Source organism: Nesoenas mayeri, assembly GCF_963082525.1.
Source record: "Nesoenas mayeri genome assembly, chromosome: 7".
NCBI classification, from domain to species: Eukaryota; Metazoa; Chordata; class Aves; order Columbiformes; family Columbidae; genus Nesoenas; species Nesoenas mayeri.
In genome coordinates this window covers 35,630,028-35,642,126 of record NC_137551.1, presented here as the reverse complement: position 1 = coordinate 35,642,126, position 12,099 = coordinate 35,630,028, and the positions used below count along the sequence as shown (strand labels likewise).

The following is a 12,099-nucleotide window of genomic DNA, read 5'->3' as shown; positions in this document are numbered from 1 at the left end:
CATTTATTTGCATACGCATCCTTGTCATCCTCAGTTCTATCAAATTGTTAGTACAGCTTCAATTCATAAAGCTTGGCTTCCCTAGTTTGAGGAAACTCCGAAACAAAAGGGCAATTTTATTGTGTATGATACCTTGTTTTTTGATTGTGTTGCCTCCAGTTTCCCATTTTTCCCATAGGTATATAGTGTAAAGTCTTCGCTAACAAGCTTTCTGGAAACAAAAATAAACTACTGCTCTGTTAAAAGTCTAGAAAGCAAGACATAAGTCAGGAATGCTAGTAAGTACTACATTCAGTTAAAATTCTGTTATTAAAATCCACAGATATGAAACAAAATACCTAAAAAATGAGCTGCATTTTTTGGAAAATAAGTTACTTTAAAATATTTTGACTAAAATATCTGTAGAGTAGGGCCTGACCAGATGCTGTTATATCATGGCCTGGACTATTACATGCTCAGGAATGAGGAACAACACTAAATACAAGGCTAACAACCCTCCCCCTGTTGAGCTGAATTCTAATTTTCCATAAGGGACTGAACTCTATTATCCTGTGGTGCTAATAAAAAAATAATCAATTTTCTGCACAATTATAAAAAATATTATTCCCTTCTATTTGCCAGCTAGTACCATAACAGAAATACTACATAACAGTCATTGTGTAATTACTATAATCTGCCATTTAAATAGTTTCTTCTGATTGTTTTCATGCTCTATGCACCTAAATCCCAAGACAGAATGATTTCTTAGAACACGCTACCACATACTTATTTTCCTTCAGTTTGAGGAGGTACGTTCCATTTCTGGTTTTAATCGAGTAAGAGAGATTGTCATCTGAATGCTCCTGAAAACAGAACAAAAGATACCACTTAATTAGGTGATTTTCTACTTGGTTCTGTCAGTTCCATGTTTTCTTTGACAAGAGAAGTCCAACTAGTGTGTGTGTCTTCAGTATTAACCAGATTTACAAAACACACAATCCTAACCCTCATGCCTTTTAAAGTCTCCGCAACACACTCGACGTTCTTTCCTATGGAAAGTTTAAATTCAACTAAGCTGTAAATTTTAATATAGAAGACAACAAAAAAGTACACAAAGTACATGAGAATTTAAATGTATCTGCCATTGGAGATTTGTAGAGGGAATGTAGAAGATATGAAGTCCACAGAAAGAATGGAAATATAAAATTTGTGGTATTAAAAGGACAAAATAGAAGTGTTAGTAAAGCTAAACCTAGTAAAGTTAGACCTAGACTACCATGCTATATTCTCTAGGCTCAGGAACAGATGGTCCTGGGATGCTGGTGGAGGGGAGGCAGATGCAGTTGGGATGAAGGTGGCTGGACTCGGTTCTCCAAGAAGGGCACAACCCACGTACCCACCCTGTGCCCAACTCCCACGTCGTGTTTCGTGACCCTCCTTAGGTAAATGAGCAGCAGCCGGATGAACGACTCACAGATTCTCCCTTCCTTAATCGGTTTGCACACAGATGACTAATGCTATTTCATCAGCAGTTACTTCACTAATGGAACTCGGTATCTGGAACAATGCAAAGTTACCTCAGAACTCAAGAATTAAGACTCAGGTGTTTTTCTTTTAACTCATCCATTTAACCTGTGCGACTCTGCCGGACCATTTCTACAAAGCGAGCATCAGCCCTTTATGTGACCAAGTACAATGAGCAAAAGAACATACACAGCATGGATGTTAAAGGTCAAGTTCAACATCTAATCTGACTCAGAGGAAATGGAATTATTCATGTTCCTCCCCACTTACAAAGCTGTTACCAGGAGTAGAAGTTTGAAAGGCATTCACTTAGAGTGAAATCAGAGACCTTCGTGGGAACAAATTCACTCTGAACTAGTTGAAAACACTTAAGAATCTGAAGAGATAGTGCACATTCCTTCACAAAAATATTCTATATATACCATACATTGTGTGTGTCTGTAATATAGGACGGTATTGTGAAAAACAGCAACATCAGAAGAAAAATTCAGATAGAATAACAAACCTCATGAGAAAATGAGTGATGTTTCTCTCTGCCCATCAGACCTCGAGGAATAACTATTTCCAATGTAGAAAGTCTGGATGTCTGTTCAGAAGATGCACCTAAAAATAAAGTTTGGAATTTCTAAAGAATTGGAAAGGATAAGTGAGACATTTTGTTGGCATCTGCCCCGTGCTCATTGCCAAAAGTCCCGTCCGATCCGGCCATAAATGGAGAACGAGCAATTTCCCCAGTACGGGACCAGTGCTGCCCATGCTCAGTTCGGTCTGTTCTGTCTCTGCCAGAGTTGCTGCATTATGCTGGGAAAAGTCACATAAATCAATGTTTTCATTCATAGCCAACTTAGTTTTCATTTCTCACTGTTTAAACTAAATAGATATGGCCTCATGTATTTACTTTCTGTATATAGGTATGTTTTCAATGTGCAGAAATGCTGTTTTGACCATAATCAAGGTTAATGACTACACCCCCCAAAACAACCTGCACATTCAAGGAAAACTTTTCCTAAACTGGGTGTCCAAATCTTGGCTTTGACTCTTAGTCTTAGTTACAAACTGATTTTTAAAAAAAGTAACTTCAGGTTAAAGCTGGGGACTATTGGAGCATGCAAAGAAAAGCTATCAACACAATCTTAATTCTCCTATAGTCTCACCTGGATGATTGATTTTGTAACTTCGTCTATCATTTTTGAACATGTTTTCTTCCATGACTTACACTTTTAACTTGATGTACCACAGAAAATGTATGCAGGTACCTTTTCAGTCCACCCATCTGCCCCCTCGCAGTAATTTCTGAAGTAGCTGGCCATGCTAACATCTCACATAGAATTAATTTCCTTCAGGTTTTGTGAAATCACTTAGTTGGTGCTGATCTGTAAATCTACAGCAAGGCTCTCTAGGGCTGCCTGATGGGCATGTAGTACAAATCCTTTGATCCAGCTTTGCCAGGATGTTTCAGAACTTGCCAGACAGGAGAATATTGTATTTCCAGGAGAATAAATTCAGTCCCTAAATACCCTGGGGAATGTTTTTTACTGGTTACAGCGCCATTTGCTGTGGTCTTGCCTTCCAGCTGCTGTTAGATCCTGCACTTGCTCATCTTCTCCCTATTGCTCCTGTCTCTACTTCTGTCCTTTTCTTGATTAAATCAACTCCCCCTTTGGCCCTTTCCTTCCATTTAAATCCCTTTATTCCTGTTCCTCCCCGCATTGCCCTGAGTGAGGAATACTAACGGTTGTCCTCTGGATATAATTCTGCCACCTGCTGCCTGTATCATCTTGGTTCACCACGCTGCCCCTGCCATTGCCTAACGCTGCATTCTGTTTGTTCCAGTGACAATCAAACCTCTGAAAAGCTTTATAGCCTTTTCCATTATATCAGAATTATCTCCAGAGCATCACGCTAATGCAGGAAGCTAAAGATAAGAAGTCTGCTGAGTATCTCGTTTCAGGTAAACAGTTATATAAAGATGAAAACAACCTCCAGTGACATTTAAAAAAATTGTGTGAACTTGGATTCATCTCTCTTTGTCTTAGAATCATAGAATTATTTCAGTTGGAAGAGACCCTCAGGATCATTGAGTCCAACCATAACCAAGCTCTAGCACTAAACCACGTCCCTAAGAACCTCATCTAAACTCCTTTTAAACCCTTCCAGGGATGGTGACTCCAGCACTGCCATGGGCAGCCTGTTCCAATGCCTGACAACCCTTTCTGGGAAGAATTTTTTCCTAATATCCAACGTAAACCTCCCCTGAAACAACTTGTCTTGTCTGCTCATCAGTCTGGTTTGAGAGTATTCACTTCAGTCAACAGAGACACAACCATTGCTTTTAAACAGGTTACAGAATAAACAATAACATGGGCTTTAATAACAAAAATGTTAATTTTTCTTTTATAAGGAAACAAAGAGATTTCTTCTCAGTTATCGTTGCACAAAGTCACCCTCAGCCTCCCATGTTTCATTCATCATTGCAAAGAAGCCAGAGGATCATCCATTCAAAGCAAGGAGGAGGATTCTTCAGTGTAATGATGATCTCTACCTATTAGATAACATCAGGATTTTTAAAAGCCAGATGCAGGCAGCACACGTTTATCATTAAGGTCTACCATTGCAACCAAAATGTGGAAGGTGCTATTAGCAACCAGCTCTGCAAAGAATATCGGCACTCAATATTTACTTCTGACTTTGCTCTTAATTTGCAATAGTTTTGTTATCTAAATCACAGCATCCATTCTGTTTCATGAATTAAGTGTATGTTGAACTAACCGTGGAAATGCAGTTCTAATAATTTAAATTCTGCCACCTGAAAGCAGGAAACTTTTAATGCAAGGCATAAAAATATCACTTGCTAAGAAATGTTTCGGGTGTCGTATCTACATCTAAAATCAGAAGCCAAATCATAAATGGAAATGAGTTAATGAAGAACTAAACCAAAACTGTAGGAACTTCCTTCATGTTACTGAAGATCAAAATCTTTCTCTCCAGGCTTTACCGTTGATGAGAGTGACAATAACTGCAGTTGTCACAACCAGTGTCCTGTATGGAAGATGATGTATTTATGTACCTACTACATCCTGGGGAAAAAAAAAACCACACAAAAAGCTCAACTATAAAAAGCTTCAACATATAATCTTTTCCAGACATGTTTTTCTTGAAGAGGATTTTCTCAATTAACAAGTCAGCTAATAGGCTAATACCTGGGGAGAGCCGTGACTCGATTTGAGAGTCATTACAGTCAGGACCGGAGAGTACAGAAACTTCCTGAATATGTAACAAAAACGGAAAGCTTACCTTTTATCCAAAAAGGTTTCCCAGTTAAAGTGAGTCCAAAAGTGAACAAAACCAGGCTGTGTTTTAACATGATTAGATTTCCCGGAGAAACTACGACAGTATCCAAGCAGACACTGTGTACCCGGCTCTCGGCTGCAGAACTAGAAGAACGAGAACTGCCTGCTCGGAAGGTAAACAACAGAAAAAGCTCCCCGATACCGCATCTCTGCTAAGGAAATGGGAAGGAAAATCTAATCCATTAGGCTTGCGAAAAAAACCCACAAACTGGTTAGACAGCTTAAGGCAAATACAAAGCAGCACACTCTGAAATGCTGATTGGAGAAAGGGCACCAACCCCTGCCGGGATCAAACTGGTTTGTTCTGAAGGACTTTGATACCACAGTGAGATCATAGGAGATTAGAAACTCAAAATATTGCTACTGATAGATACGTTGTTTAGGAGGTTTATTCCAGCTATTGTCAGCTCAGTAAAAAACTCCAGTACAAACCAATCTACTCTCTCAAATGTCAGCTTCTTAGTTTCAATATTTTCATCTCTACTTTAAAAAATACAATGCATATGAACACAGGGAAATCCCGCAAACACATGGAAATCCCCAAAACAGGGATTTTACTGAGTCTCTTCTATGTTAAAGATCATTCTTCTCACTAAAAGGCGTTAATTTTGTGCAGCTCATCGGTCTTACAGGATCAAATAATCTTCTGAGGCATCGTGCACCTTGTTGTCACCCAAAGCGGAAAATAAACACTTCTAAAAGTGGATGCATTTGCAATGCATTTCAGAAGTCTCAAGCACATTTAGAAACTCAAAAAGGAGACTGAGACAGTTTTCGTGCTACAACATTTACATTAATTAACTTTAATTCATTCACTAATTGAAACAAAGCAAATCCATTTTTTCCATTGCTAGTAAATTGCATAAAACAACAGCTTCTGTGACAAAGAGCAGAGATGCCAACTACATTTGCAATATTAGCTTATACAAAGCCTGTCCAAGTCCATCTCTCTATTTTCACAGACCTAAATAATGCCCCTCATCCGAGCACCAAGAACTCGATATCTGTGTTCCCTGGTTTATGTCTGTACCGCGGTGTCAGGAGCAGCTTCCCCTGAGTCCAGAAGCTGGGATCCTACTGAAAATTAAATGAACTCCATCTTTTATTTATAGTCTCTCTCCGTGCAAGCCAGAGAATTGCGTTGCTCCACATTTTGCTGTTTTATCAAGTTCCGTAGTGCTGACAGGCTTTTGAGGCTTTTCCATCTCTCCAAGAGAGCTTTGTTTTATTAGAAAAAAGACTAATATTGGCATTATGAGGGGTGGCTGAAGGACCTGGGGGTTCAGCTGGAGAACAGGAGCTGAGGGGAGACCTTCTGAGCTCTGAACTGCCTGAAAGGAGCTTAGAGCATGGAGGGGGTTGGTCTCTGCTCCCAGGTAACAAGTGACAGGAGGAGAGGAAATGACCTCAAGTTGTGCCGGGAGAGGTTTAGATTGGATATTGGGAACAATTTATTCTGGGAAAGGGCTGTTGGGCATTGGAACAGGCTGCCCTGGAGGGGTTTAAAAGGCGTTTAGACGAGGTTTTCAGGGACATGGTTTAGTGCCAGAGCTGGGTTAATGGTTGGACTCGATGATCTTAAAGGTCTTTCCCACCCAAAATGATTGTGTGATTCTCCGATGGAGATCACTGCTGCTGAGCCCCCTTGTCCCAGGAGGGATAACACCGAGCTGACATTCCATTTCTGAGCTACTGGCCAGGAGTCATTAGACACAAATTTTCTCCTTACATGCTCCCTACTGGTAAATGTCGTTTGATAATGTGAAAATATGACCTTAAGCATCTTTTCCAAGCAAAACGATTCTAAGATTTGCCCCCACTGCGGGTGTTATTTCCACCAGACCGCCCCCCGTGTCAGCCCTTGCTCCCCGCGGGAGGGCGAGGGACTCTCCCCAGCCCTGGGGGCCCCGGTGGGGCAGACCCTGGCGGGCCGGCTCCGAGCAGCGGGACGCCCGTATTGAGCCACCGACCGGCCCTGCGAGCAGCCCCTCCCCGGGGCCCCGCCGCCGCTCTCCGGGGCGCCGCCCCAGCCGCCCATGCGCAGAGCTCCGTTCCCGCCGCCTTGCGCAGGCGCTTTCCCCGGCGGCCGCCGCTGCGGGCTGGCGGCGCCGTCCCGGCGGTGTCGCGATGGCGAGCGGCCGCTCGGCGGAGGAGGTGGCGGCCGCTGACCCGGGGGAGCCGTGCGGTGTGTCCGTGCGGTGCTCCTGGCCCTGCGCGCCGCCCCACGGGCTGGCCCGGGCGCTCTGCCTGCGGGGAGACGCCAGGTGAGCGGCGGCGGAGGGTTCGGTTCGGCTCGGGCGGCTGCGGGCGGGCGGGCGGTGTGCGGGGGGCCGCGCTGGGGCTGTGCGGGCGGCGCGGCGGGAGCGGGCCCGGCGGGGTAACGCGGCCGTGGCGCTTCCCCCGCAGCAGCGAGGCCGTGGTGGTGGAGCGGCGGGCGGGCGGCGGCGAGGAGCCCTGCGTGCTGCAGCTGGAGTGCCGGCCCCCCGGCGAGATGGTGTGCGTGGGTGTCCTGAGCGAGGCGCGGAACATGGAGGTGTACGTGGGCGAGGAGTACTGCGGGACCGGCCGGGGACAGAGCCTGGGCACCGCCTGCGCCCCGGGGTGAGTTTGCTCCGGGACCCGAACACCGGCTGGCCCGTCGCTGTCGGTGGATCACAGGATGGTTTGGGTGGGAAGGGACCATCAAAGCTCACCCAGTGCCCCCCCTGCCCTGAGCAGGGACATCTTCACCATCTCAGGCTGCTCAGAGCCCCATCCAGCCTGGCCTGGGATGTCTCCAGGGATGGTTCATCCACCACCTCTCTGGGCAACCTGGGCCAGGCTCTCACCACCCTCCGTGTAAAACATTTCTTCCTCATGTCCAGTCTGAATCTCTCCACTTTCAGTTTAAAACCATCACCCCTTGTCCTATCACAACAGGCCCTGCTAAAAAGTCCATCCCCATCCTTCTTATCACTCCCTTTAAGTATGGAAAGGCCACAATGAGGTCTTCCTGGGGCTTCTCTTCTCCAGTCTGAACACCCCAACTCTCAGCCCATCATTCCCTGTCTGTATCTGAGGTGCTGCTCCTGGTAAACCCCTGATATCTGCACCATGTAAACCACCCAGCTTGGGCTTTCCTGGAGGTCTGTGCAAAACAGGTGAATGGGGACAGGCACCGCGGTCCTGGGAGAACTCCATGGTTGGACTTGATGATCCTGAGGGTCTCTTCCAGCTGAAAAGATTGTGTGACTCTGGTTCCAACCCTGGTGTGCTCCTCACAGCTGCTGGTGGCTCGCACAAGTGCTGCCTCTTTGATAAAGATATAAGTCTGCGATTATGCTAATAGTTACTATTTCTTCTTTTGTAATTAGTGAAACGTTTAATTCAGTAAATTGTGAAGTGCCATTCTGAAATTTTGTTGTGTAAGACTACAGAGGGAGTTAGGACAGGTGCAACTCTCCTCTATCGTTTAATCTTTTTAGCCAACAGATCTGCTTGTCTCTTCAGCAGATCTCTCTGAGGTGATCTTTACCAAAACATCTTGTTTCTTTGATATATAGTCATCTCACACTTAAAGAGCAAGAGAGAAATTAAAAGATTTGTTTTCCCCTTCCATCTGTGCTTTTTCAGGGGCCCTAAAGCAATGTCTTTTTTGGTTTTAAGTCACTACATGGCACATCTGCTGCTTAATTAGCTAAATAGAAACAACCGACTCAGAGCCTCAGGGAAGGTGTGTAACATACTGAGCCTCAAAAGCTTCTCTAGTAGGTAATGTACATATGCATACAAATCCTTTTGTATATATGTGTCTAGTAAGATTCAGTACAAGTTGGATATATGCATTGAAACTGCTATACCACATTAGAAATGTGTTCCAGTCAGACTTGGTTTTTATGTAAATATTTACCGATATAGTATATTTCTACTAAAGAAAAAAGTACTTATAGTGATGTCTTAGCTTGTTTATTTATTTTTTCAGGGAAACTGACAAGGTTACTTTATACAACAAGTACCTTAAGTTCGAATGCCCTGCAACCTCCTGTAGTATTAAGGTAGGGAGTTTAACATAACTGTTTTATTTTTGTCTTTTTAATCACTTAGTTGACTAAATTGCTTTGCTCTTAGTCAAACTATTGTTTTTATACACTTTGTCACTTCATATAATCCGTTAAAAATGTGTTAGATGATGGGCGCTTTGTCTTGCTGGCAGCGTTCTCCTTTTAAATTTGTATCGCCGTTTTCTTTTTAAGGAGGCTTAATATTTATATGAGAAAAAGAATAACCTCCTAGAGAAAAAACACCTTCATAAAGCAGATAAACTGCAAGTAATCAATTAGAACCGTTAACTCTGATGGGGTTAAATAACCTTATGGAAGTCTGTATGGTCACTGCTCTTAAGGCCTGATGTATCTTTGGGTTGTTCACCTCTGTTCCCATCAGAATTTTCTGAGGAGTAATAGCAAGGAGAAATCAGCTTAATTTCCCTGGAAAAGCATTTGGCGTTGTTTTTCCCTTGTCCCATACATACAAATAAAACACGAAACTACTTTTCTTTCCTAACCAAAATATTTTTCTTCCTTCTTGCAATAGCTGCTCTCCATTGGTGAGAAACAAAGAGTGCTCATCAGTAAAATAGTTGTACAAGTGAAAACAGTGTCTGCAAAACTAGCAACTGATTTTCCGTCACTAGGCTCGAGCATAGATCTAGACAGAGTGCAAACGATAATGGAATCCATGGGGTCCAAGTTGTCTCCTGGTGCTCAGCAGCTCATGGACATGGTCCGATGTCAGCAGAAAGTAAGTCCTGGTGCTTCTCCTTAAATGTAGGTAGTGCTGCTCTGTGACCTTACCTGCTGTAGTAGTTAAATGTGTTCCCAAGTGATTTGGTGAAAAAGATTTTTTTAAAAATTATTTTTAATTTTTAACCCTGACTTTTTGCTCGTTTAATCGTGGTTTAGCTCTTGCCAAGCTTAAATAAGGAGTGCAATGAATAAAGCTTCAGGAATCGCTGTGCATACACCAAGTGCAGAGTTAAGAGCTCTGTATCATCAACGTTTCAAACTTCACTGCCACCCTGCCCCTCCTTTTGTTGGTGTCCCTTGTCGCTGCGTGTCAGTAGTGGGTACATTCCCTGTAATGTTTGGGGTGTAGGTAGGTGGGCTGGTTTGTCCCCTTTCTTGTCACTAAAAGCACGTCGCCTTCAACTAAAGAGAATGTGCTCTTGCAGAGCATTTGTTTGATTTGGATCCTAATCCTGCCTACTTCAGGCTATTTAAGCAGAATCCTGAATCCATCTGATGTTAATAATTCTCAGTCCTTGGGCACAGCGTGGTAAAAATGACATCTGTAAATCTGTTTTGTGACTTAAAGACTGACAAGATAATTAACAGATAATACGTACAGGGAAAATCTTTTCCTGTGCTTTTTCCTAAGAGTACAATTCACAACTGCTTTAAAATCTTTCCATCACACTAGTAGAATGCTGTAATTATTACGAGTTATAAAGTACCTATCGTTATATAATTTCTAGTGTGTTTGAATACTTAAATATTAATCGTGTTGTTTTTCATCCCATCAGAACAGTTTACCTTTTGGAGACAAACTGAAATGGATCTTTGGGAAAAACTCAGACTTTGGAGGTGACCTCGCAGTAGATGGGTTGCGCAGTGCAGCTCTTTGGCCATCACCAGATCAACCAGCCAGTGAACCTTTGCTTGGTAAAAACCATTTAACAAGTGAAACGGCCTATGAAGACTTAAAAACTGGTGATGATCTGAACACACAGGTACCTGAAGGAGAGAATACTTCTGATTCTGAAAGACTTACTACCCAGCAAAACACAGTTGACCTCAGAAGTTATTTTAAAGCCATGGGATCTTTGCATACGCAGCAACAAGGGAGCGAAACCCCAAGTGTAGCCAATCCACAGGTTCTTCTTCCTTTTCTTCAGAACTTGTGTAGTCAGGTCAATCAACTTCGGCTAAAAGATGGCGATAGGCGTTTTGGTAAAAATGTGGTGACTAAAGAGGAAGGCATTCAGTGTGACGGGTAAGTAAAGTTTGCTACGCTTATTAAATTAGTGGTGTATTTATTCACAAGTTTTAAAAAATAAAATACATAATGTGTTTTATTCTCATGAACAACAATAGCGAGTCTTAAAATACGTGTAAGGCTGTGTGGCGATGAACGTGATTAAAATCAGTTTTCCAGATGAGCTGCTTGAATATAAGAGTTTTTTCAGAAGAAATCATACCATTTGTTGTTACTAAACCGTTTGTCTTTTGCCTCCACTTCACCTTTTATGATTTCAAACAAAAGTGTAGTCTTTCTGCAATTTCATATACATAGAGTTTGTCTTTCTCATCTAAATTTTCATTTTGACTCCTAAATTCTTAGCTCCAGTTTTTCACAGTGTATGCCACGATCTTTCTGCTGTACTTAGTTCATCTCATCCCACTGATCTTTCCTGTCCCTCCTCGTTTCTTGGCATTTACGTTGTGGTAGTAGCAGTGCACCCAGTTTGATGCTTGAGGAACAGTGGAAATGGTGAGATGTAGGAATTGGGATTCTAATAAAGCCTGAATATCTCCAGCTCCTGGGAAAGTGCAGTGTTTTGAAAGAATTGCATAGCTTGTATAACTCTTGAAACACTTTAGGTGGGAAGGATTTGAACTCAGTGTATACTGTTGAGTTGTGTGGATTTTGTTTTACATAACTAAATTGCCTAATGTGTGATTGAGCCTTTGAAAAAATAAGGTTGAAAAATTACTATATACCCTAGATTGCAAATGTGACAAGCAAGGTATTTCACTAGTGCTGAAGACCTAATACCTTCCAAAGCTTATTGTCTAATAAATGAGGCTTTACATTTAAAAGAAGTTCAAGTGTCCAAGTCTCTATCATGCCCCTTGTCATTAGAAGTGGATTAAACTTATTCTTATATTTGCTCTTTTCACAGAGTAGAACAACAGCCTATTTGCTCCTATTTGGAAAAGATCATCTCAAAAAATATGGATCTGATGGAGAGAAAACTAATGGACTATATTGATCGCCAGATCCAGGCTCTTCAGACACATATAGATAATAAAATGGTTCTCTTAATGGACTTGGTTCAGAACTCAAAGCCAAACAAAATTTCACAAGCACACTATGATTCTAACGAAGGGTTTTCTAATGGGGAGAGATAGATGTATATGCATATAGGACTTCAGTGTAAGTACTTCAAGGGCAATTATACTTTACAAAGCTTAGTATTTATGGAGTT

General features: G+C 42.4%; 2 protein-coding genes across 2 annotated transcripts in view; one reads left to right on the top strand and one right to left on the bottom strand.

The window, feature by feature from the left end:
- LOC308042480 (disintegrin and metalloproteinase domain-containing protein 9-like) overlaps positions 1–4,867 on the bottom strand; it is a gene marked incomplete at both ends in the record, with an annotated part of 18,259 nt that extends 13,392 nt beyond the window's left edge. The window contains 4 exons of the mRNA XM_080347922.1: positions 133–211; positions 766–842; positions 2,009–2,106; positions 4,798–4,867. Of these exons, the coding sequence (XP_080204048.1) occupies positions 133–211; positions 766–842; positions 2,009–2,106; positions 4,798–4,867 (324 nt within the window). The remainder of the gene's footprint in view (positions 1–132; positions 212–765; positions 843–2,008; positions 2,107–4,797) is intronic.
- LOC308042482 (ATPase PAAT) lies at positions 3,431–12,099 on the top strand. Its single transcript, XM_080347929.1, has 6 exons — positions 3,431–3,454; positions 7,260–7,454; positions 8,815–8,887; positions 9,426–9,632; positions 10,414–10,883; positions 11,794–12,099. The coding sequence occupies exons 2-6, from the start codon at positions 7,345–7,347 to the stop codon at positions 12,020–12,022; spliced, it is 1,089 nt and encodes a 362-aa protein (XP_080204055.1). The 5' UTR covers positions 3,431–3,454; positions 7,260–7,344; the 3' UTR covers positions 12,023–12,099.